General features: G+C 33.8%; 1 protein-coding gene across 4 annotated transcripts; it reads left to right on the top strand.

The window, feature by feature from the left end:
• The first annotated feature begins 510 nt into the window (after positions 1-510).
• On the top strand, positions 511-27405 carry LOC119632862 (adenylyl cyclase-associated protein 1). Of its 4 annotated transcripts, XM_038026001.1 has the most exons (9): positions 511-884; positions 7035-7636; positions 10139-10808; positions 10962-11146; positions 25091-25679; positions 25738-25933; positions 26032-26380; positions 26451-26971; positions 27039-27405. In XM_038026001.1, the coding sequence occupies exons 2-9, from the start codon at positions 7216-7218 to the stop codon at positions 27120-27122; spliced, it is 3015 nt and encodes a 1004-aa protein (XP_037881929.1). In that variant the 5' UTR covers positions 511-884; positions 7035-7215; the 3' UTR covers positions 27123-27405. The 4 variants fall into 4 exon arrangements, with proteins under 4 accessions (XP_037881929.1, XP_037881930.1, XP_037881931.1 ...); XM_038026002.1 differs by lacking the exon at positions 511-884 and having other exon boundaries at positions 4718-7636; XM_038026004.1 differs by lacking the exons at positions 511-884; positions 7035-7636; positions 10139-10808; positions 10962-11146 and adding exons at positions 16565-16815; positions 19532-19666 and having other exon boundaries at positions 27039-27397.

Consider the following 27405-nt stretch of genomic DNA (forward strand, 5'->3'; position numbering starts at 1 on the left):
TTTTTTCTGGTCACTATTTGACGATTCATTTGTCCTATCCCGGCTTGACCTAATTTTATAAGCAAAAAGTGTCAAGTGAAACAGTAGAAAAAAAAGAGACAGAGAGAGTGCGTGTAAGAGAAGGAAAAAGGAAAAGAGAGAGTTTCCCTTTGTATAAGGATATTATTCCCAGTATCCATTTGCTTTTATACTTGTGCCTTGGCTAAGAATTTTTCAGTACGATTTTAGCTGCGTTCCTTATCTAACCATTGCATACGGTTTCTTTTTAAACGACTACGACAGAGGAAAACATTTTTTAAAAATTTTAGCGATTCAAAAAACAAAAAAAAAAGTGCTTAAAAAATATTTGCGAATTTTAAATAAATAAGAAAATTACAATAAGTCTAAGCTAGTGTGATAGAAGAATCTGCGCTGCTTTCTACATTAAATCTTAAAGCTTACCCAGATCAGATTCCGATTTCTTTAAAAAAATCTTTCAAATACTTCAAAAAATAATTGTTCTTTAAAAGTTATAAAATTTTAAAATCGCTGCAAATCAATTAATTTCTATAAGAACTGATTAATTCCTTTTAACAGAAAATGCTAAATGCTCCATATATATTAGTGTTGGTACATCGTTTTGTCATAGCGAGAGAGACATATCAAAAAATCGCAAAATGTGTTAAAGATATTCTTCTTAATTTGACGAACACAGCCCAACTCGTCTACTCGGTACTACGAATCATGTCATGTCCCAAAATCTAAAACAAAAAATTGATATGTTTATAGTCGACTCTTGAAGATTTAATTGGGAATCAGGTTTGCTTGTATTTACAGGAAATACTCTCATATCTTGCAAGCGTGATCTTTATTGCGTGAACATAGAAAAGTTATAATTCCAACAAGTAAGATAAGATAATTATATTCGGCTGCGACCGAGTCATTACCGCTTAATTCTGATCAATAATATGTAGAGTTTGTATGATCTCTGAACTTTCTCTCTCTGGGGGCTGCGAACGTTTTGTTAAAGCAACGATAATTTAATATACTATAATATTGAGTAAGCGTGACCGATTTCTGTTATTTTTGTAGAGGTACTGCAGGACCAACTAGGGCAGTTTTTATCGTTATATTTATTGTGATTTATATGGAAGAAGCAAAAAATTTAAATTTTATTTATTTTTGAAAGCGGAGATGGTCTCAGATTATGTTGTAGTATAGTCTTGACCTATATGACTATAATCTTTTGACCGATTTGGCCCATTTGCAATGCCAAAGTGCCTGCAAGAACTTCCCATGTTTCTGCTAAATTTGAAGCCGATAAATTCATTTTTGTCGTCAGGAGCATGTTTATAAATAAATAGTCCGCCGACTTGCATGCTTAAATTAATTAAGAATTCGATGTTGATAAAAAGCATATATAATTTATGGGATCTCTGAATCTCCCTTGCAAACAAATGGATATGCCCCTCACTTTCCGGCTAAACAATTGAGCCTTGGATAGAGCAAAATTTATTGCATTGTGAATTGTGTAATCGATTAATCCACATCTATCTTACGGCTTGTCTGTTACTATTACAATCCTGGCGATGAGACGCCCCGCATAGAGAAGCTCAGATTTGTTGAAAGATATTTTTTCGTTTCGAAAAGCCATGCTGTTATGGAGATTGGGAATCGATGAGAAAGGAAGAAAAGGTTTGGAAGATTCGAGCACAAGTACAGCCAAGATCAAGGAGCTTCGTCTTGTTCAGAGAGAAAGAAACTGATTCATATTTGCGATCAAGGCCAGTATAAGGGGGATGCTAAATAAAGGGAATCTTCGCAATCACATGAAAGCCTTCGTCTTCAATTTATGCATTATCGGGGGGAATTATCCAGGTGTTCGGCTTAACCTATAAAGGCATTTGTTCATAACACCAATACAGCCTCAAGACTTTGTTCCGGTCTCAAACTGTGTCTCGTTAATCCCTTCAAGGCGAGTTCGAGGGGCTCGTAGGTTTCTTTATTTTTTCTTGATAAAATTTTCGCATCAAGTTGAAAAATCAGTATTGAGTGGACTTGCTCTCAAATGTCGTAAATCGCGTAGTCATATAATACGTTCTTTCCAAGAGTAGTACACTTTTTTTATTTATCCTATATACTACCAAAATGTATGAGGTACGATCTAGGACATTTGACAAAGTCCTTATTTAACCTTGGCCATCGTAGTGTTTGCAAAATTGCGAATTGAACAGTAAAGGGGTTAACTCCGACATGTAAGTTTTCGGTGATTATTATTTGTTCACTTTAAAATTTTGTGGAAAGTAAAATAAAAAAATAATTAAGGTATCACAGGGTCAAGTTGCCCAGAAGATCCCATCTGCTTACAGTGGGTCTCCTAACTGATTGCTCGGAACGGCTCTTACGGGAATTTCGTGGTGATTGTGGTTGCTCACAAAATCGCAGGAACATTAAGTATTTGAGGTGTTAGAAAGGCCTTGTCCCCGTTAAAGGGAAGGACATTTCATACACATGTCCTTGATCATTTTTTATACCATACATCACTTGTAAGGGCGTATTAGGTTTGCGCCAGTGTGCGCAAAACGCAAAAGGACTTAAGACAGACCCTCTTTCTATTATACCGGTTGATTGAGAATCACTTTTTGCATCGATCTAGACATGTCTGTCCATCTGTCCTTTTCGTTTTCTTCTGTTTGACCTAGCGATCACAATTTATGACGTAATTTGATGAAATTTGGCACACCGGCTCGGAGTTTTGACTCCAGGACGAACGCTCCTGAACATGGCACGGATCGTACCACTTTATCGACAATTCGTCGTTATATGAATAATTGTAGGGTGGCGTAGAGCGTCCTATGTTCGGCATTGGTATACTATAGCTTTTATAGATATCTTAAATAGATATAAGCCTGTTAAAATAAGCAGACATAAAGAGGGAATAACCAAGGAAGTACACGCAAATTATTTTGTTTTTTAGTCATCACTTCTCCTCGCAGACTTTACATTTTAAGTAATAAAATGAAAACGTTGACTTCTTTCTTGGAAAATTGCAGAGCTTTTCCGCATAAGCAAATGTCATAGATTAGAAAAACGCCTGCCTTAAACTAACTGCAACTTCTAGAGGCGTTAAGAAAATATTTTAAAAGCTATCTGTATCGTAGTACAATTCAATTGTGATGTAATTCCGTATTTGTGTGTAAATAAATAGTAATCGTATTGCTTTAAATAAACGATACTGAGTCAGTTTGTTAAAATTACTTCATTGAAACGCTTGCATAATGTTGATGAAGCCGGCTTCTGAGACCATTTGAATAAAATAATTTCTCCTTAGAGCCTAAGGCCAATCCTCTTTTGAAAGCTTATTACCTACGTAAATACGTAGTTGTTGTTGTTGTTGTTTTTTTTTTTTTTTTCATTTAACCTTTAATGGCCTGTAAAGATACGTTCCAAAAGGTAAACATTTCTTAGAACAGTAAAACTGTAAAGTTATATAAAAAAACATATCATCGCTATAGTGATGAGTAAGTTAAAAATAATATTCTAAAAATCTCTACACGCCAACCGTAAACTGTAAAGTTGGCGCCACAATGTTGAAAAAAGTGCAGACATGAGCAAACAAATGTTTGCACAAAACGAGTAAGAGTATAAGTAAACTTTAATCCTTTCATAGAGAACTTTACAATATTATCTCTTTTGATTTTCAGAATTATTTTGTCTATAGAAAAGAATTTTTTTTTTTTCTTTGCTTCTCAAGTGTTTTATTACTGAAGTTAAAGTCAATGTCCTTTCTATTAATGTGGTATAAACTGCAGGAGTCATAGAGAGTGTAGAATGTTTTCTTGTTTTTCTCGTTTTTTTTTTTTTTTCTTCTTTTTCTTTTTTGGTTTCTTTTTTGTATATCTTAGTTCAGCTCTTAGAGAGAAAAAAATCTTTTATTCATAAGACTGTTGACCTGAATTTCTTTTGAATTTCTTATTTTGCTATTCTCCATATTTGTTTTCTTTCCTATTCATGTACGTACTTACATTTCAATTCAATTGTAACAAACAACACTTTTCAGCAGACTGTATGGTACTCTTTGTATCATTGAATATATTAAATAAAATTGTGTTAAAATATTTGATTTTACGACCTTTTTCTCTAATGAAAGAAATAACGGAAAAATTACATTACATTACAGATCGAAACTTTTGATAAATCGATTACTTATTCTTTAATTGCATGTTACTTTTCAGTTAGTATTTAGCGCTCGCTTTCATAGCGGCGAGCTTAAGTATTTGACGTGGTGGAGAATGTGTTTTATTTTTCTGATTTATTATAATTGTAGCATCGACACCTTTAATTGGTTTACTCCAATACATAGCAGAAGGTGCGATTAAAGCAAAGTGAAGTCTTTATTATAATGATTGAATCAGAGACCAGATAACATAGGCGTTCCTCGTATAACAGCGTTAACTCGTACAGTGAGATTTTAAATCGATTCGATATTAAGAACGATAGCCTAGTATCTATCCCTTTCTTAATAGACGCTGTCTTCTTTCATTGGACAACATCTCATTAGAGGAGGGAAATAATGTTGTAAACGATAAGTGTTCAGGCGCTCAATACCCCTATAACTTTGTGATCAGTTACTGATCCTAAGATAAGATAAGTAAGAGAATTAAATTCGGTCGGAACCGAATCTTTTACACAGACGGAGAGACAGAATTTGATGCTTATCAAGATTATATATACTTTGCGGTCTGTGGTCTGACTCTTCCTTTTGGGCGTTGCAAACATTTTGACAAAATACACGTCAATTTCCTTCCATTGAGTTTCAAAAACGATGAGATTTAAACATACACGCAAGGAAGATGCTATGCTATACTATGATTTTTACAAACGCATTATTTAAAATTGACATACATATAACAAACATATACAAAAAAAAAATTTAATGAAAAAATAAATATTGTCGAGAATAATACAAGGAAGTGCATTACTTCAAATATTACCATCCGCTGAAACCAACTCGTTTTCACTTTTTTTCGTGCAATGCGATGTCTTTGAAAGAACTCACAGATAGTAAAACATTGAATGAATGAATGCAATATGTAGCCCGCAGATTTTTGCTTCAATAATCTGATCATGAGTCGTAAAAATTTTTTTTTGCTGTTTCAAGAGCATGTGGACTAAGTTCATCCCGCCTGTCGATTCGTAGACTTTCAAAACTTCTGGCATTCATCTAAAAGCTTGATACATAGACCTTCGTTATCGCTTCCATTTTGCAAATTTTGTCATCTGGGCTTTTGTATTAAATGCGCATTCCGATTTTATAAGAATGATAGACAAGCTGTGCAGCGGAGAACACATTTCCATTTTCTCGGGTTTTTTTGTTTATCCGGCAATTAATCAGAATTTCTCATTGGTTGTGTCATCAAGATGTTAACACACGATCCGTTCGTCATTTCTTCACGCTTGCATTCTCGCGCCGGCTAACCAGAGAAACTAAATCGCTGCCTTATCGCGATTTTTACTAAACTCAAGTTTCATCGACGATTTGCACATTGCCAAAGAAATCATCCAATGAACTTGCGTCGTATTCGTCATTTGTTGCATAGATCACTATCTATTCTTTTCTTCTCTTTGCCGTCAGATAGACGCCGGGACATCCACTGTACCCATTTTTTGATTTAAGGTAAACCCTCACTAAGAAGCCCCTCCGTTACACTGTTCAAACTTTTTTCGCTTGAAGCATTGCACAGGCGTTCTTCATTCAGTCTATATTACCATATACCTCACATGATTCCTATAGCGGTGAACAAAGAAAAAAATGGCCCAAGACTCTTCCAAATACTGTTTTCAGATGAAAGCATGCACTTGGAAAGTCGTATAAAGATATGTTGATTATCTTGTTGCGTTGATGTTCTCTAGTCTTTTGCGGTTATTTTTCTGCAAGTGTATGGATCAGCTATTATTCGTGATCTGTGATCTTTGCAAAAATTAATATCTGAAACCTAAAACGAAACAAACAAAAACACGCTATAATGAGTCATTTTCCTTCATTAAATACCCTACACTACCCTATAGTTCTCGGTATACCGGCTATTCGAAGTAAGGCGATCGAAAAAGTGATCCGATCTGCATTATTTTCAATTGCGTTCATCCTTCACTCAAGGGACGCCAGTGTACTAAATTTCATCAAATTATGTTGAAAAGATGAGCTGTAAGACGAGCACAACAATACCGAACGGATAGACGGACAGACAAGCTTAAATCGACTCACAAGGCAATGCTGACTTGATTGGCGTAATAAAATGGTCAAATCTTCCTCGGCGTTACATACATCCGCACAAACTTAATGTACCCTTGCATGACAAGTGCTGTAGACTATAAACATGGCCATTGCTTTTTCTCTGATAACATTGTATAGGCAAAAGATATCGTAACCTTAAAAGTATATCGGATATAGAGTAAAAGTATCGGATATAGATGAGAAAACTTCATAGTTGTCGCCAAAGTGTTCCTCGCTATGCGCTGCCACACGCTATCGATCGAACCGATTCGATTTGAATCGATTGCGATATATATAGGTATTACGGGAATCGAACAAAATTCCAAAACAAGGATTTCGATATATTTCGAACTTATGCATAGACGCAATAATTTGTTCCAACCTATCGCGAATACACATGAATAGCTTTTAATATGAAATTCTATGGGGGTACGATGACGGAAAGTGATGTGAATGAATAAAAAAGGAAACAAGTCGATTCAGAGCTTTTTTTTTTATTTAAATTAAAAGAACGCATTCTCAGCATAACCTCATGCTATGCAAAAGTCACCTTTACTTCTGTCTGGCTATAGATGTTTGAACAGCTAGCTATTGAGTTAGTAGTGAGTTTAGTTTTTACGTAATATATAATGAATTAAAGAAGTGATTATCTTATCTTGTACTTATCTGGCAGTGTACTTTTTCTTTTCAACATCATGTATAATCCTTCATGCTACGCTTTATTACGGATTGGTAGGATTAGCATGTATAGGATGTGCAGCACTAATTACGCAAATTACAGTTTTATCTCTCTCTTCAAGATAATTATTTAAAAGCAATTTTATTTTAATTAAACGTTTCGTGTGTGAAAACGAAAAAAAAGAAGAGTGTGCTTAAATACTAAAAAAAAGGAAAAAAAAAAGTGCAAAGAATAAAGCAAAGAAAAGAAAAAACACCAACAGAATAAACATATATGAGAGACAATGTTTTCGTGTTGTCGCGTTAATCCTAAAAGTACAAAAGTCACAAAAAAATTGAAAAAAGCTGAAGATAATGCAAAAGCGAACGCGGAAAATGAAACGAAACAACAACAACAAGGCGATTTATCAACTAACAAAGATAAGAAAAAACTAATAATTCCCACGATTACTATTGAAAATGGCAAAGCACTTGATAATAACGCGCCAGCGATGGCTACATCGAACGATGCCGAGATTTTTGCCAATAACGAACTAAACGGTAATATAAAACAGTGTATTGATGAAACAGAGAAAAGGGAAGAGGAATTATTAGCAGAAACGGAAACGGAAACGGAAACTGAAACGGTTACGGTGCAACCGTCAACAATTGTCGCAAAAGTCGAAGAGCAGCCAACAAAAACGGAAGAGAAAACAAACGCAAATGGTATTAACTTAGTTTCTAGATAGATATTTTAAGGATTACATTTTTTTTTTTTTTTTCCTTTTTTGTTCTTTTCCACATTTCGCACAACGCATTGAGACGATTATTTTTCGCCTCTTCTTTCCATTCGATTTTATGAATGACTTATAATTGCTTTTTAATTTTCTTAATGCGAAACGCGCTGATTACAAATCTTTTTCAAATTTCTTTAATTTGTTTTGATTTTTCTTTAAATAGTTTATGTATATTTTATTTATTGGATAATGTCTGAAGTCAAATGTATAAAGTGGCTAAAGGTTGAAAAGAATTTACTATCAACTAAGTTTCTAATCTTCTAAGTTGATACTCTCTTCATCATCTTGTAGGGGTCATAAGAGAAGCAAAGAGACTTTTTCAAAGTATTCTGCTTAGATTGATTCAATCGGTTAAGATGTAAAACTAATAGCTAGCAGCAAGAGTGTAGCTTTTTGCTGAGAAGAAATCACAAAATTGATTGTTTTTCTTTTATCATTGAATTAATTTCCTTGGTATGTTCTTCTTCTTGGTTTTGAAAACAATAAAAATCTGAAAGTATATGTTCTTCAAAATCTGGTCCATATATATTTTGTAGGCAAAAGAACGCTTTATTCTTCGAGACAATGCAGATAATCCAAAAAATAGACCACTTCTTGATAGCCCAGTAAGAACTGAGCTAAGCCTTAACTACACACATAGTTCTCCATTTTCGTCTGATCAGGGATTACGTTCCATCCAGTTGGACGAAAGTGTTGCGTTGAACGTTGTGTGAAATTTTGAGTTGATTTAATCATGTCGGTCCGTGTGTAAGGTCTGTGTGGTTGGCACTCCCCTTGTTGCAAAAACGAACAGATCGACTTCAAATTTGGTAGAAAGACTGCAAGTAAACTGAACACAACAAAATTTTTGGATTTTTGATCGCTACTCGTAAATTATTAAAGTTAAAACCCCGAAATGTTTCACGTTTACTTAACGAAGCACTCTACTCTGTACGTACAAAAATGGAACAAATCGGCCATGACCACACAAAGTTACAAGTGATTAAATTTTATTATTTTCACTTTTTTCAAGTTTTGCGCTCATATCATAAGCCAAACAAGACAGAATGGATATAACGGTCACTTGATCTTCTATTGCAGGTCCGTTTAAAAGCATCCTTGCTTGCACAATTTGCCATTGCTTCTCTACAATAAGATGAAGAAGCTTATATTCCCTTAGCCCCAGAATATTGTTTGTATCATTTTTGTGGAACGTTGTTGCTCGATGTTTCAATGGGTGGGTAACGACTTGCTCGCCTTGCATATTGTTATACTTAAATTTAACTAAGCAACTGATCCATCCACTATATCTGGAAGTATTCATATTATTTATAAATGTTTGAACACTGTTGAATCATTGACCTTGTCAGAGTTTAAAATGGATCTTTAACAAACGGTGTTTGGAATTCTTCTCTTTGAAATAATTGTTTTCACTCACCATGCTCGCCCTGCTTAGCTGTTCCCCACAAGATTCATTTAGTATTAAAAGTATGAAGAAGGAATGGTAACCATGAACCAAGTTTCGATCGATTAGTACGCCTTGAACGTCAAAGTATACGTAATGGAGTAAACTTTACTTTTTGAGTTGACTGTACTCCGTATAATTTGGCTTCACTATCTACTAGAATGTACATAAACAATGGAACATAAAAGGCAATAACATGTAAAACCATGGAAATTAATTCATTTATCTGATACATATCGGACTCGAATTCATCCAGCCACTAGAAAAACAAACAAAGTTCAGTGCAGAAAATGTCTCGAAAGAGTCGTTTCCCTACAAATATTTATGGAAAGATTTCTTCCCGTTGCCTTTATTTCATTTGCTTACTGTTGCAATAATTTCTTGAGCTTTTCCGGCACAATTTTACTCGCAAGTAACCGGTTGATCAAAGTACGAACTTTCTACAATAACAAGCTCCTTATGCCAGCACTTTCGATAGTTGTTTACCTATTAGTTGCCCAATAACCGCTTATTTGCTAATAAAAATGAAAACTTTTCCAAACGCCTATAGTTCGCTTAATTACCGTCTTTTTCTTGTTTGTCATTAAATGCGAACCACATTTTCGGACGAAGAAGTAATTTTTTAGAATAAACCGGATAATGCATGCTCTGGTATAGTTTAAGCCGTGCACGGAGATAAGCTAAAGTACGTTATCGTTTGTTTAGCTCTTCAACGCGATTCTATAGAAGCGACCCTAGTTAGATATGAGTCCCGCACAGTGTACCAGGAAATTGATTTCCCAATATTATATGTCACTTAACTAAGACTACGAATTTAACTTTGATTCTCTTTCTTGATTGGAAGCTTTTTTTTTTTTTCCTCTTTAGTTTTTGTGCTGAAAACGTTCCTTGACTTTCCATCTCCTTTCTTCGTTCTTATCATTTTTTTTGAAAATATGAAATATGTTTTACTCGGCCCATATGTTTTATTCCCAATTAACTTTACAGTCATAAATGCAATTGAATCGAATGCGATACAAAATGCTTTCACTACATCGGAACAACAACCACAACAACAGCAAGAACAAGAACAATCAGAACGGCCGCAGCAACTAGATTCAATAACCTCAACTAGTAACAATAATAATAATAACAGCAAAGATGAGACGATCCGAACGACTACATCGAATACTATTTCTAGAGATAGTGTCAGTGATTCTAATACTCTAATTAGTCAAGTTAATGCAACAACAACAACAACAACGACAGCAACGGAAAGCTCAGATTCGACAAATTCCTCTACTGAAGAAGAAGGTGTTAATAATAATTCCGATAGTTTAAATAAAACGGATAACATTGATGAGAAAACGGAGAATAAACCAAAAAGTTGCCTTTCACGGCACAACTCGGGTCATATATCGATAAAGAAACGCGTTAATATAAGTACGCATGCTGAAATAATAGAACCGGATCCCTTGATGCCCATATTATTGCACTCGGCATCTTTAGGCGATGACGAAGATGATGTATTTTCGGATTCGATGCCACCACCCAAGCGGGATAGTATGTGTGCTCCGTATATCGAACGTTTGGCCGATGATGATGATCTAATTGCGGAATCCCTGGCCTATTGCCATGGCTTACCCGAATGGTTCAATAATGAAAGGATTAACGATGTGTAATATATTTTTATAATCGTATCTATACCACACTTACTTACTCAGTTTCCTTTTATACTATGATTTAGAAAGAAAAAAAAAAAAAAAAGAAGAAAAATTTGATTTTTCTCAACCTGCATTAACCGGTTTTTTTCTTAACTTTATACAATCAGTGGCTGTTTAGAACCACCTGTTACACCAGTTGGTCGCGATGAGCTTGAATTGAAACGTCAGCGTCTATATGAGGATTTATTACGTGCAGCTCATGCAGCTGTTGAGCATAGTGCTCGTTTCTCAACATTCGCTTATAATGGTTCATCCGCTGCCCCACCGCCGCCGCCTAGTAAACGTGCGGGAGGTGATTATTTTAAAAATTTGTAATAAAAAAAATTTCTTTTCTTTTTTGTTGTTTCCCTTGATTTAATTTTGTGAAAACGAAAAAATGTTTACGCTCGCTCATGCACGTATTTTTCAAAAAATATTTTTTTTTTTTTTTTTTTTTTTTTTTTGCTCGCATTAATTTTTCTCGTTTAATAAAACAAACTAAAAACCGCAATTATTATTGCTTTTCCATCAAAAATTTCCCATTGAATGGATTTTTCAATGGGTTTCTTTTTCTCTCCTGCAATCATATCATATATGTAACTTAGTGTATAAGATTATTCGCTTCTGCTTATGCTTAAGCGAATAATTTATGATCTAGAATGAATATCGAATGATCGTTATCGCATAGGTAGACCAAGTTGCATTGTGTTTTTTAATTATTGCATGGTACTATTTTTCTAACTTAGTAAGCTTTCAGTCAGAGCAGAGCATTAAATCCCTTAAGAAAATATTTCAAAATTTGAAAATTTTCTTTATAAGGGATTATGCTGGTTATCTTATTATACCCATCACCAAAGCGTGAGGACAACGCCCAGAAGAAAGATTCAGAGGCACCACAAAGTATATATATTTTTAATCAGTACCAAATTCTTAATCGATTTAAGCATGTCCGTCTTTCTGTCTATTGTGAACATTCTTGTGACCGCAAAAATGAACCGATTAACTTGAAATTTGGCAGAAGCTTTGGAAATTCTTGCACACAGGTTAGCTACTCAAATGAAGTCAAATCGGTTGAAGGACACGCCTACAGTACTGTCTGACCTGAGGACACCTATGCTAAGGAATAGAAAATTGGTTTTTTGTTCATTACTCATACAGATAAATCTACAAAAATTAGAACGCATTTGCCGCTGCCCTTTTGCAACAATGAAAAAAGTTGGCCACATCTACTCAATCTCATATTTTCATTGCTTTTTTCAAAACTTTTATAACGCACAGAAGCAATATTCAAAAACATCATAATAGTATATAAAGTCTTGGTCAGTTTCAAATTCAGAATGCATCTAAACCATTAGTCCATCTGTGGTAAACAGTCTCCCGTTCGCAAAAATGATAATCTGAATTTGCAAAAGAATTTGAAAACAACCCAAATTTTCGAAGAACACGTCTGCAACATCGACAGGTCGATATAACAAAAATTGTCCATACTTTTGCTTTCCGTGTTTTTTGTTTGTTACTCATTCACAAAGTACAACACATACATGATGTAAATTTCCCACTTCTATTCTAAAGATAGACGAAATCAACGGTACCCATCCAATGTTATAGAGGATGGAAATTTAGTTCTTTTTCTTTTTTTTTTAGTCGATGATGGGTATAAAAGATTCGGCCATGACCGAATATAATTTTCTTACTTGTTTATTTTTTCTTTCTTATGTCATTAACAAATATTCAAATGATTTCCACAAACATTTTTAAAATGTTTCATTTTTATTGTTAGCAAAGAAAAGCGAAGTGCCTAACGGAATCTTTATAAGCTTTATGTGAGCAGCCGAGTTAGATAAAAACGAACTTGAAGAATTAAATACTTTTTTTTAGAAATACATTTTTTTATGCTTTTCAACACCTGAAAATGGAATTTGCTCTTATGTGCTACGTATATTATTAATTACCTACGGCTAACAAAGTCGATGACGAAGTTACAGAGGGGAAAAAAGTGGCTTTACATTGACTACAAAAACTAGTGAATGTTTCATGATCCGAAAATCCCTCTATATATATATATATATCTCGACTGTGCAATTCGCATGTGTTCCACTCTTCTATGGGAAGTACGATTCCATTCTTCAATCTTTCACAGATTATTGGCAAATTAATTATCTAAAAATCCCCATTTTTGGGATTTTAACGGCAAAATGAACAAGTGAAAGTATGACGATCGGGCATGGCCGACTAGTGTAAGTGCTTTACGTCATTCCGTCTGATGCAGTTCTTCATTATCTTCCTAATAAAATGCCAAAAAACTTGCCCAAGTACCCATGGATGCTCCCATGAGGGCGTGGGCCAACCACGGTGGCTCACTGCTTTTGTAAAATTAATTTTCATATCAAAGATTCTATCAGCCTTCATCTATTTTCGTCGTAAAGCACTGAAAAATAATACTTTATTGCTGTGTAAAAGCTTAGATTTCATGGGAAATGCCTAATAGGCCTTCATGTCCCGAATTTTGCGCAGTTAGTGACTTTGTGAAATTAATATTATAAAACAAATTTTCCATATAAAAACTTTTGCCAAAGTAGGTCTATCCAATCCAAATTATTAAGTGATTTCTTACGACATATATTAAAGATCACAGGGGAATTGGTTGTAAAAATGGCTCAATCCAATTCATTTTTAATAGAGTTCGTCCTTGAAACGAAATTTCAAAAATTTGTTAAAATAACTTGAATAACCTACAGGTTAAGCACAAAAATGCAAGTTAACTAAACGCTTATGAAATAATTGGAAGGATGGATTTCAAAACGACAAGTGGGTAAACAAACTGAAACCAGCTCAGGAAATGATTCTGAAATTCGTAGATGCGGGCTTATTTCAAATACTTCTTCTGGATCTTGCATACCTCCGCACAAGGTTGACACACCCTTTATAAGGTAGAAAAATCAATGAGCTGCGATTCCTCAATATTAGGAATATCAGAAGAGAAGTTAGATTCTGCGAAAATATCCATCCATCATAAGCATATATACGATATTTGATGCTAATAAAGTGAAGTGAATTCATTCACTCGATGTATTGATTACATATCGTATCGTGCATACATCGCATATGTTTCGGTGCCACTTTCTAGATAATTCCTAATTATTGAGAATAAATCTTACGCCAGATCCCGTTTACTTTCAAACTTTATTCGAATATTGCATTAAGAAAAGAGTTACCAAAAAACTTACAGCTTTAAGCCAACAAATCTAAGATTTAAGGAAAACTTTTATAGATCCGGTCCTAATCGACTACAGTTGATGTTTCCTTACTTTGCAAAGTATTTTTTGGAACAATTGATAAAGGAAAAGCATCCGTAATGCATATCGGTTGTATTATTTCATATGTAAGTCCTAAGAAGTACAGTACATATCGGCATTTTTTTTTTATATCCTTAATCTACATGAGTCAAGTATTTGGTCTATTTGTTGTGGGACACCTGAAAGCAGTAAAAATTTGTCCAACAAAATGATTTTCAAAAGCATTAATCTATTGCTTATTATCTTCGAAAAAAGTTTGCAATAAATATTTCTGTAAAACTTGTAACTTGTTAAGAGTAATTACCTCATAAAATTCAATGAATTTAAAATTTTTCTGGTTTTCACTAAGTGAATTGCATTTTCTTACTGCTTTCGCTATACACAGAAAACATGCATAGATGGACTTTCTAACAACTGCAAAGGATGCTCTTGGAAGCTAATGTTGGAAGAATGTGTTAACAACGGTTTTATCCACCTAATAATGACAGCTTACGTCACTATTGCATTGGTAAACATGTATATATATATATATATGTATGCATATATTTTATAGATATATATGTATATAAACATCTATGTATGTGCGTATATATATAATTGGAGCTCCGGTTGTTGCACATTAAAAAAAAGATGATAAATTTAATTTCCCATTGTTTAGTGATGGGTGCAGAACAAATTTTTTTTTTTTTTTTATTTCTCCGCAAGATAAAAATAGAATTCCACTATATTTTTATAAGAAATTATCTCATTAAGAGAAAATTTTTATACATTTAAACAAGTAAGAAAATTAGACTCGGCTATGACCGAATCTTTTATACACAACCGCCAACAAGTTTTGTCTAAAAAAAAAAAAAAAACAAAATAAATAACTTTCTATACTCTATAATATTGAGTGGGCGTGGCCGCTTTTTTCCATCCTGGAAATTTGTATCGTATGTCTCCGTATGTATTATGAGTAATTAGCAAAAAGTCGGGAAAGCAAAGTGTCCTTAGTTTATTTTGTATTGTAGGCGTGTTCATGAACTGATTTGAACGCTCTTTCAACACCAAACTGCTTGCAAGAACTTTCAATGTTTCTGCCAGATTTAAAGCCAATAGCTTAATTTTTGTGGCCATAGGAAGACATTACATAGACGGACAGAGGGACACACTTAAATCTATTCGAAATACATATACTTTATGGGATTTTTGAAGCATCCTTCTCGGTGTTGCAAATGCTTTAACAAACTGAATATATCATCATCATATGCTGGTGAATATAAAAAAAAAAAAAAATTTTTTTTCTATAAACTACACTCTCTAAAACGAATCAAAGTAGTAGAAAAGCTGGAAGCTTCTGTAAAAAGTAATTGAAATTAAGAACGAATGTATAAGCTATTATTTGAGTAAAGACGCATACACATACAGATAACACGCATACTCTTTATTCATGCAAACTCATTATTTTTCTAAAAAATTAATTTAAGAAAACATTTGGAAATAACAAAAACTTAGTCTGGTTTGGTTGCGCCGAATCTATTACACCCATCCATATTAAATCAATACAAAAGAATGACAAAATGTTTTATTCATTGTCACTATGTTGTCAGAGCAACTTTTATTGCGATTTTTTTAGATAACTCCGAGAATAACTTATATCAATCTTTACGTTATTATTTGCATGATAGTTCCATTAAAAGTAGTTACTTTAAAAGTCTTATACTACTTTGCTAGATGGCAAGTTCGACATCGTTAATGTAATCATGGATCAATTCCACTCATGATTTCCATTAATGTAAAACCCCTTTAAAAACCTGATTAATACCAAGCGCCCCAAATCCCCAGTTCTTTATTTTATTTTTCTGAGATTGGATACTCTCAGGTATAGTGGACAAAGAAGCCAAAGTAGGCTAAGCCTTTTGAATTACAATATTCTTATATTGATAAAACATTGGCAATGTTGTGCCATCTCCAGGATTTTACAGCTGAAAGGGCTATGCCATCAAAATAACTCGAATGATTTTGGTATTATTTGAGTACTATGCGTCGCTTGCGAAAAGCTATTCGCAAAAGGAAGCTGGTGTCGATATCAAAAAAAAAAATACACTATTATGTCCCGAATATTAACGGATGGAACTTTCTCAACTTCATTTGGCAATATTTGTATTACCTCAAAATTGCCTCATAGATCTGAGCATGATCAGCGTTAGTACGTAACGTTGTAGCTTAAAGCGCTTTCTGCCATTATATACATATATATATATATATATAAAATATTTTTTATGTTCTTCTGTTGGTGAATGTCATTTTGCAAAAAAAAAAAAGAGCAAAAACAAAACTCAAACGATTTCTTATTATTTTTCCTTTTCTTTTTTTTTTTTTTTTCTCTTTTTTATGAATCATGACATAAATAGCAGTACATGTATAAATAAAAATATATACTTATTTTTTCGTGTTTCTGTTATTTTTATGAGTATACTTTTGTGCTTTTTATTGTAGATAAGTGCCGACGGTTAAAAGTTTTATGTACAATTTTCTTCTTATCTTAGTCAGAAATTTCGCTTAAATAGTCATAGTTTTTATAAAGCGAATGCCCAAACGTGTCGTATAAAATTCGATTGTTAAAAAAAAAGGAAAAAAATCAACAACAAAAATTTTTAAGTACCGCAAGTTTTCTTATATAAAATTATTGTATCACTCAACTAAGGTGAGATTTACCGATTTTCAAGATCACTACGCACATACAACATACTACAACAATAATATATTTTTTCGAGCTCATTTTAACAAATTTAATCTTTTCATCTTCTGATTAATGTGCAGCAAAGCCTGCCTTACGATATATCGCGAATTTTCAAATTAATGTGACATAGATTCCGCCAGCCTCTTAATACAAAAACTACATATATTCGCTTTACTTTACGAATCCCAAATGATTGTCACGGAACTACATACAAATCAGAATAACGAAAATTAATTATCAGCGGCTAGATGAGGATCGCTTTAGGACTGCACTTTTACATGGCCTTAATGGCCTGTTTCATAGGTTACTGAGAATTACATCGGGGGATTTCCTTTTGTAACTTTTATAAGTCAAATCATTTTTTTTTTTTATTCTTTCAAATTCCATGTTCCAATTTCTTGAACTGTCTGGTAAGCAGATGGAGTTAATACATATATATTTGAAATGTCAATTGAATGTCTTATCTAAAAATGTGCTGCAAATCAGACGTTGGTATCATTAAACAAATGAAAGCCCTATAGCGGGTCAAGGCCCACCTATGAATACTCTACCCCATCTTACAGTTATTTATACACCTTCTTGTTAAAAAAGATGCTTTTAATGGGAAGTGGTCGAAAAACTGGTCCGATTCGAACCATTTTTAATAGCGTTTGCGCTTAGCCAAAGCCACGTCAATCAAAATATCTCAAAAATGACGTTGGCCTATAGGTTAGCCATAAGCAAACTAGACAGACAGACGGACAGACCACTTTAGAATCATTTTCTGAATCGATCGGTATAATAAATGGCGGGTCTATCTCAACTCTCCTTGGGTTGTATTTATCCTCTTAATATATACCATTACCGCGTTACTTTTGGTTACAGCGTTAAGTATTATAAGTCAAAGAGGTTTACGCGAAAAGACGCATTCTACTGGATGTCTTCGTGCATAAGGAACAATTTGGACAAAAAAATATTGCCGATCTGGCATTTCCGCTGTTAAAAGATAAAGCGGTAAATGAATTGAGGGATTGGTTGTCATATTGGTTGGCATGTTTCAAATTTCTGGAAAGTCGCCGACTTTATTTACAAATAAACATTTCTTCAAGGATGATACGATTAATCCAATGTTTCTCTAACATTTTGATGCACTTTTGATTCAACGATTTGTCCTCAATATAGGTTCCAGCTTTCGCAATGACCAAACTGGGATCCTTTCACCTAAAATTTTTCATATGGAAAATTCTTAAGAGATTGGCAAACAATCACTAGTGACAAGATCTGGAGAATTTTCTTCCATTTTCACGCAAGCAATCACTTCAAATGACTGACACTTTGCGATCAACATATGTGGAAACGTATTCATCCATTTTTGTCGCTAAGTGCTACCAACTCCATGTTCCAATTGAAGTTATCCAGAGAAAATATTTTTTTTTTCTCTCGTCCAAACTGAGCTTAAAAAGTGAGCTTAAAAGTGGTATATACGGTGGGTAGGTGCGAACAAGGCAGGAGCAAGCACATACGTGCCTTTTTCTTGATACGAACGAAAAGAGCACCGCATGCCGGATCGTTTCAATACATACAGACATATACATTTTAAGCAACATATGAAAATGTATGCCTCAAGCACGTTCTCCATACGCTTCCTCACTTCGCAATGAGTGACAAAGTTTGTATTCTCCGCTAAAGAACAGAATGGTTTACGCGTCAGACAAGCCCTGACGTTTACGCATTCCCGATCAGCCTGAGGTTCTATATAGAATTAGCCATATCCCTTGATCTGTCCGGAGTGGTCGCTGTAGCAAAACATTGAAATAAAAAGTAGAATTATGAGAGTGTATGCTCCCTCGTGGCGATTACAAAGTAAATTTGACTACGGTTCGTTTTCTGTAATGGGGTAACAATTGGTGCCTCTTAGAAATTGTAAATATTGATTGAAAACCTGAATATATATTAGAAAGATTTAAAACTTTCGAATAAGCGTGGGCTTGGTCGTCTGTCTTTGACAAGCCAAAGATCATTGCAACATCATTGATTCCGCCCGCAACCGGCAAAATAATTACAATTTCATGCATTGGTTTCAGGCAGTGGGTAAAAAAATTCATAGCAAGGTAAATATTATTTTGTTATTTATTTGAAAAAAAAATAAAAATAAAAAAAAATGTCATTATCGGCAACGATCCTAGTCCCACGTTGACGCGAACTATCGATAACAGTTTGTTAATTTTTGTTTCTAATCTAAAATTGATCATCATTATCTCATTAATTTTCACAATACAAAAAAAAAAAACAATTACTATACACCTGAAATTCTTCTTTCCCCTCTCATAAGCTAGCCGTTGACTCTTTGCAATCCGTAGATATTGTTGGCATGCAATGCCTTCTCACGTACAGTAGCTAGTAATGCATTAAAGCTAGAAAAACGTACGTTAGAAAAATTTATTAAATAAATTTAACAAAAAAAAAAAAAAAAAAAAAAACAAAAAAAATCGACATTTGTCGTCATTTCGGTATTTTCTGTGTAAATTGTATATGCAGCGGATTTATAAAAATAATGAATCAGTCGTTGCGTTAACAACATACATTGTGAACTAATCTATACATACTTGTATATACATTTATTTAATTAATTTTTGTCTCTTGTTTTTGATAATTTTTGTTAAAAGTTTAAAACATTTTCGCAAATTTTTCACTTTTAAAGGCAATAATATTAATAATCAAAGAATTTAGAAAAATTTTAAGCCAATTTGAGCTTTAAAGTTAATGGGTCAAACGCTCGATTCATGCTGTGGCCGTACGTTAATAATAAATGAAACAAAAAATTGCAATAATCCAGGTATAAATTTATTTAATTAATTTTTTTGTTTTTTTTGTTTTTGTTTTTTTAATTTATTTACCAGCATTTACAAGCCTAACAAAAGGAAATATACTGACTTGCATCCTCTGCTAGGCTCATATTTAATTAAGGAGCACACATTTGTTCAATCACGTACACAAATTATTCATTTTATTTTTATTCATGGAAATTATTTTGCCATTAGCCTTCCTAACAATATTCTAAACAAAAAAAAATTGTATTTATTTTTGAATATAAAATGTTTCACCCATTAACAACGGGAAACGAAATCTTGTATTTTTGCTGTCTCTCGCTCTTTCTCTCTCTGTCTCTCTTTCTCTCTCTTTCTCTCTCTCTGTCTCTCTTTCTCTCTCTCTCTCTCTCATTCTCTAACATTTAGTGAATATATCATTAACTAACATTACTGAAAACCATATCCAAGAATTTCATCTTTCTTTCTTTAACAAATCGAACGAATATCGTGCAACAGGTGATCTGGAATCTAAGAAATATCGTTTTATGGAAAATCACATTTTATAATTGCGCTGATTATTTTACCCGATTATCATGCCATGTAGTTGACTGGATGTTACTTAGCCCGTCTCAAAGAGTTAGTACGAAATGCTATCTTCATCAGTATCGCTTACATTAATGTAAACGCATAAAGAATTTCTATTGGCAAAACAATTCCTCGTTAACCTCAAGCTAACCTCGTTCAGCCGAACAAAATACTCGCCTAATAGGGTCAGCTTCCTTTTCCACAGTTAAAAAAAACCCCGTCATCGCGTTGGTAATCATTCTCAGTCAATTGAAGATCATTATGCCGAGTTTCCAGTAATTACAAAAGACGCTCGAATTTATGACACTGCGAAATCAAGCGTTAATAATAGTTGCATCAACTTAAGAAAAATCAGTTCGCATTGAAAGCATGCACCTTTTCGTGCAAGAAATGTAATGTACCAAGCATATCTTCATAATTGAAGTAAAATTATGAAATTTTAAGAGAGAAAATTATTAAAAAATTTCTTTCTTCTTATAACCATCAGCGAAGAATGAAAATTATATCCATACCGTCAAAACGTGTACAACCCTCAGAGACACTATAAAATATATACATTCTTGATCAGCATTAAATTCTAAATCGATTTAAACATGTTCCCTTGCCTCCCCATGTCATGTTTGTGGTAAACGTGAGCCTCAAAAATTAATCTACCGGCTTGAAATTTGGCAGAAACATTGAAAGCTCTTGCAGACAGTTTTGTATTGAAAATGATCCCAAATTGTTTAAAGAATTCGACTATAGTGCAACGTAAACTGAGACTATTTTTGTTTTCAAAAAAAATTAAAAGAAGAAGAAAGTTTTTTCTCCTTAGTTATAAACCACAATAGATTGGCATTTATATTGTCATGTAACACCTGTAAAAAAATGGAAACAGTCGGTACTGTCTGCTAAATATTATAGAATATTAAAATTTCATACTTTTTTGAAAACATTTGCAACGCCCAGAAAGAGGCTCCAGAGGCCCTATAAAATCTAGATATTAGTGATTATTATCATAACTGAATCGTTTTAGTCGTGATTGTCCCTAGGTCTGTCCATCTGTCTGTTAATTGCCATGGCATACGTACTATTGGTCGCAAAACTTGCAGATATCTCATCATTGAAAGTCCTTGCAAGCAGGTTGATATTGAAAATGGGCCAAATGACACGCCCACAGTGCAATATAAATTGAGAACATTGCGGCTTTCTAAATTTTTTGCATGAATTGCAACGGACAGACGATATAAATTTTCATCTTTATTCTATAAAAACAGAAAAAGTTGGCCACGCCCATCCAACATTATATTTGTTAAAATAAAAATTCCTTTTATTTTTTGAACAAAGCATTACTTTTGAAGTCATAAATTATGTGAAAGCGTCAAACATTTTCTTTACGGAGGCGTGGTAATACAAAGGTCGCAATCAGCCGCAGCATTCAATATAAACTTTTTAAAAATTTGTGAAGAGTTCGTTAATTAAACGTCATATTCGAAGACTCGCTTTCGAAGCCTCGAACCATATGGCCACTTGCGGTTCAGGATATATCGCGTTTGTGCGGACAAATTCAACATCCAGGAGAACTTAGGATAGCTCCACTTTTTATTATGTCCCTTCTGATTTCTGTCCATACATCTTTGTGTTCAACGTACAGGTCTCAATCCTTGTGATATTTTTTTGATGAAATTTGCACACTCGGACGAACGCTGTTGAATATGGTTCAGATTGGTCCACTTACTTACTGTACTAGGCGAATGTTCGGCCTTGCCCGATTATAATGTTCTTATTTGTCTAAACTGTGTATAGGTAATACAAAAGTTAATCCCCCCCCCCATTATCCTCAGCCGACCATTAAAATCCATTCACATTTGCTCAATATTTTCACATTAGACTCAAAAAAAAAAAATTTTTTTATTATAAATAAAATTTTACATTTATTAATGGTACATGTGCAAATGCATATCTATTTGAACATGTGCAAATTATTTTGTATTCAAATTGCATAAGCAAACGAATTTTCAAAATTTTCAATTTATTTCCAAAAATTTTAGTTTATATTACTTGCAGAGGAAGAGAAGAGCGAAACGACATCTGCAAAAGTATTCTTAATTCAACAATTATTTATAATGAGCTCTACATACATGTTTTTTGTTACTAACGGTAACTACGTTGACGTCATTTCCTTTAGTTTCTTAACGAAATAAAATCTTAATGCTTTTCGTTTACATTAATTGCCGAATCTGGAAAAAAATTACTCTTCTTAGCTCTTTACGTAGACTTGTTGCGGCACTTATGACCACCAGAAAAAAAAACTGTACAAAATAAGTAAATAAATAGCAAAAAAAAAAAAATTTATAATCGAGCAAGGCCGACTGTTTTCGTTATAAAATATCAAAACAAATACCTTGTTGCCATATAAAAGTGTATTTTTATTAGATTGGCTCGACGAATGTATTTATTTCTTCTAAATTTATCTCAACTAAGGTATATTGTCCAGAAAGTAAAACGATTTTTATTTTTTCATTTTTAAATCTATTTATTAGTTCAAATCTATTTCGTCGCTTACAAAGTAATCCTCAAGTTCAAATAATACTCCTTGTTAACAGTTTGATCCGGCAGAAGAAATTCATAATGCGCGGCACTACGGCAATCGAAGAAAACTATAAAGATTACCTTGATTTTTGAGCGACTTTGGCGGAGTGGATTTCGATCTTCGCTTACCTTTCGCACGATATACCTAGATCCAAGTCTCATCTCATTTCACCTTGCAAACAATATATTATGCAACTTCTTTACTCAAGAAAAAAGAGGGAAAAAATACTTAGTGTCGTCCAAACCAAGCGCAGTTGAAACACTAATAACGTTTATAATACGCAATTTGACATACACGTCTGTCGCGGCACTGCCAATTTAAAAAAAAAAAGAAAAGTATTTCAAATCAACGTTCGATATATGACTGCAAGCTAAATTGAATGTGGACCTTACTTTCTGATCACAGTGTTATATTAAATAACTCTCGTTGACCAATATCCGTCCCGAAATACGAAAATTTAAGCTTGTTGCCATATCAAGGCATTTATTGCGTAACGCAATTCGTTCTTCGGCCGAACATATCAGCTTACGAGATTTCGTCGTAATATCACGAAAATCACGCCTCGCAAGCTGAACAGGAAAATACATGAAAAAATTTATTTTAAAGAGAAGGAGCCACATATTTCTTAAATTAATTCAAAAAATGGTATCGTAAAACGCACGTCTTTCTTAAATTTCTCCCGATATTCCATTTGTCGGCATAAATACACCCGGAGTGTAGGAGGATCAATTAAATAATTTGATTCAAGTTAATAAACCTTCTTTAGTAATGATAACGACATGGTAACTGCTGCAAATAGGCATACCAGATGTCAGAAATGTGGATTAAGGGAAAGTCAAGTTAAAATCTGTCCATTTGAATAGTCACAAATCGCGAAAGGAGGACCGATAAAAAGAAATGCTTTTAATGCCTCCGATTTATCTTAGAAATTAAAAATGAATCAAAAGCGGTCCCCAAAAGCTTCACCAGAGTTGCAGTAATGTAATGTAACAGTTGAACATTTTTGAAAATAATGCCAAATATAAATATTTTGACAGTTTCCTTCTATAAACAATTTCTTTCATAAGACAATAGATTGCAGGTCTGACGACAATCAAAAAAAAGCATTTAGTTCTTTCTTGATAACAGCGATGGTGGTCGTCATTTATACTCTTTACTTCCACAAATAAATAAAGCCTCTTGATTTATCAACTGCGGGCTCGGACGTGACATTATTTGTCTTATTAGCAGGCTAATGTTCAATCGCACAAGATGTAATGATCAAATCAATCAATGATTCCAAATTACATAGTCAATATAGCCCTTCATGTACAAGTGAGGTCCTACAATCTCCCGATCATATTATATTTTTCTGTCCAGATGTGACCATTTCTATTTGCCATTCCACACTTCTCGTCACTGTCTTCGTGACATTTTGGGTTCTAGCAAACTTTTCTTCTTTTAAATCATGTCATCAAGACGTATAAACGTTTACAGTCGCCTAGGTTCAGAAAGAACCTACACTCTTTTGCTCTCGCATCTGTCAATTCCTTGATATAACTTTCTATACCCATGTATCATATTACATCATACACATCGCAATTTACTCCTCGCTCTTCTGTTCTATCCTACGTGGCGAACGAGTAATATGCATATTTTAATAAAAACTATAAAAAAAAAAAATAACATGGCGGACGTATAACATGCAAAATTAAAAACTTTGATCAAATAATCGGTAAAAGAAATAAATAATAATAATACTATATTCCAAATCTAACCTCAACTTTACTAAGGCCCCAAATAAAGAACTCTACGTTCACATTGGGCATTTTTTACACTTCCCAGCGAATTTCCGGTTGCTAATTTAGTGAATAGAAGACAGAAGAAGAAGAAGAAGAAATAGATTATAAAGAAGGGAAGAGAAATAATCAAATAAATAAATAATAATAATTACATAATCAAAACTAGACTTAACTTCATTAAGGCTCAAACAAAGAACTTTGTTGCTACACATTGGGCCTCTTTTACATATCACAGCAAATTTTCGATTTGATATTTGCTGAATAGAAGACGAAGAAGAAGAAGGGAAAAGATATTATTCAATTCATTTTTCAAATATTAAGAACGTAATAAATAACAAATTTCGCACAAATAATTTTTTAATTCGTCACAATTGTCCTTAAGTCATTGCACTGCACTGTTTTCTTTGTAATTTAAAACTTATTGTGATTCTTCCAATTTGTTAACAGATATATTATTTCGAATATTATTTCGCATTTATTAAATTAAATGTTATATGTTCATTCCCGTCTAGATTGCGATCCTGATTTAAAATCATCAGTGGCTGAAAATCTTGAGAATCTCGTTAATCGCCTTGAAAAGTTAGTAGAACGCTTGGAACGATCTATTTGCGCACGAGAATTGGAAATAGCTAATCGTACTTTCGATTCGGTTTTGGAAAAGAAACGTGAAAGTTTTGATTTGGAATCGACCGAACTGCCGCCAGTGCCAGTAGAAAATTTCTCCATAACTGAGCAAACGCAAAGTTTAAATCAACGCATTGAACGTATAGAAGAATCGCTGACGAAAATTAACGAACGTCACAGTTTAAGTAGTCAAAGCGCTAGCCTAAGTTTAACTAATAATCAAAGCAATCAACCTGCCAATCAACAAAAAGAGGAGGGTAGTCTCGAGAATATACCAACAGTTTTAGAGGAGTATCAATCGGACTCATCTTTGCCTCCGCCACCGCCACCCCTACCATCAGTGCAAGAATTAGAAAGTATGAGCGTTGTGGGCTATCAAGATATTGTCAATGGACCTTTGAGTCAGTATTTGGCTCTCTCTTATAAAATTGGAGGCGACGTGGCCAAGCAAGCCGAGTTTGTGAAATTGGCCTTCGAGTAATTTGCAATAATGATTGAACACGTTATATATTTATTAAAATTTATGGTCTTTTAGAGCTCAGCTGCAATATGTAAATTTAGCTACTCAGTGCTCCCAGCCTGGTCAAGATAAGCAAATGGCATTGCTTAAGCCTACTTCCGATCAAATTACCGCGATACAGGATTTTCGTGAGAAAAATCGTGCTTCGCCTTTTTTCAATCATTTATCAGCTATAAGCGAGAGTATACCCGCTCTGGGCTGGGTATGTGTGGTAGGTTAATTTAAACAATGAAAAAATAAAAAAAATTAAATTAACATTTTAACATCATACGATATATATATATATATATATATATATATATGTAACAGTCTCCTACTCCGGGACCTCACGTTAAGGAAATGAACGATGCAGGTCAATTTTACACAAATCGTGTGTTAAAAGAATGGAAAGAAAAGGACGTCACGCATGTGGAATGGGCTCGGGCTTGGGTGCAAACTCTAACGGAATTGCAGCAGTATATCAAGCAATTTCATACCACAGGATTAGTATGGTCTGGCAAGGGCACTGCTGTCGCCCCTCCCCCACCACCTATGGGTGCATGTCCTCCACCGCCTCCCCCACCCACTTTTGACTTGTCTTCCATGAGCTTGGACGGCTCTAAAGATGAGCGTAGTGCTCTGTTTGCCGAAATCAATCAAGGCGAAGCCATCACCAAGAGTATAAATTCATCAACTTTTTAAATAAATTTTTCCTCATTTTTTTTTCTTTCTTGCTTTGATGATTGTAGATCTGAAGAAAGTTACTGCCGATATGCAAACACATAAAAATCCAACGTTACGCACTGGGCCTGCACCCTTTAAACCAACGCAATTTGGTTCCGTAAGTGCAGCTGGCCCTGCGGCCGCCTCAATGGTGAAAGATCCCATTTTTACTAGAGACGGCAAAAAGTGGTTGATTGAATATCAGAAAAATAATCCCAATTTATTGGTAGAGAATGCGGAGATGAATAATGTTGTGTACGTGTTCAAAAGCGAAGGTTCTACTTTAACCGTTAAAGGAAAAGTTAATAACATTGTTATGGATTCGTGCAAAAAATGCTCCTTATTGTTTGATTCAGTAGTTGCCTCCGTTGAATTTGTTAACTGTCAAAGTGTACAAATGCAGGTATTAGGTCACGTGCCCACCATTTCTATAGACAAGACTGATGGTTGTCAGATGTACTTGTCTAAGCATTCTTTGGGTGTGGAAGTTGTTAGCTCGAAATCTTCAGAAATGAATATAATGTTGCCTGAGGACAGCGGTGACTATGTAAGATGAAACCTTCCATTTTTTTAATAAAAAAAATTCTGTTACAAAACATTATTAATAATTTCAGACTGAATTGCCTTTACCGGAACAATTTAAGACAACCATTTCTGGCAAAACGTTGAAGACTGTATGTGTTGATAGTCTGGGCTAAATGTTTGCTTGGAAGTTTCGGTCGCTGCTGCCGCAGATGCTGGTCTTTCTCACTAAACCCTACAAATATCATATCTTCTGAAAATCGTACATAATATATAATAATTACAAAAACAATACTAACCAATGCCAATCAAAAACTTTATATAATCATAACAGTATATAATTGAAATTTTTTGATAACTAATTCTCTAATAAAAAAAAAAATGAAAACATTTAACCCAATGATATAGCAAGAGAGAAAGTGACGAAATATATTGACTTTATATTTAAATTTTAATAAT

Source organism: Glossina fuscipes, unplaced genomic scaffold (assembly GCF_014805625.2).
Source record: "Glossina fuscipes isolate IAEA_lab_2018 unplaced genomic scaffold, Yale_Gfus_2 2, whole genome shotgun sequence".
In the NCBI taxonomy this organism is placed as follows: Eukaryota; Metazoa; Arthropoda; class Insecta; order Diptera; family Glossinidae; genus Glossina; species Glossina fuscipes.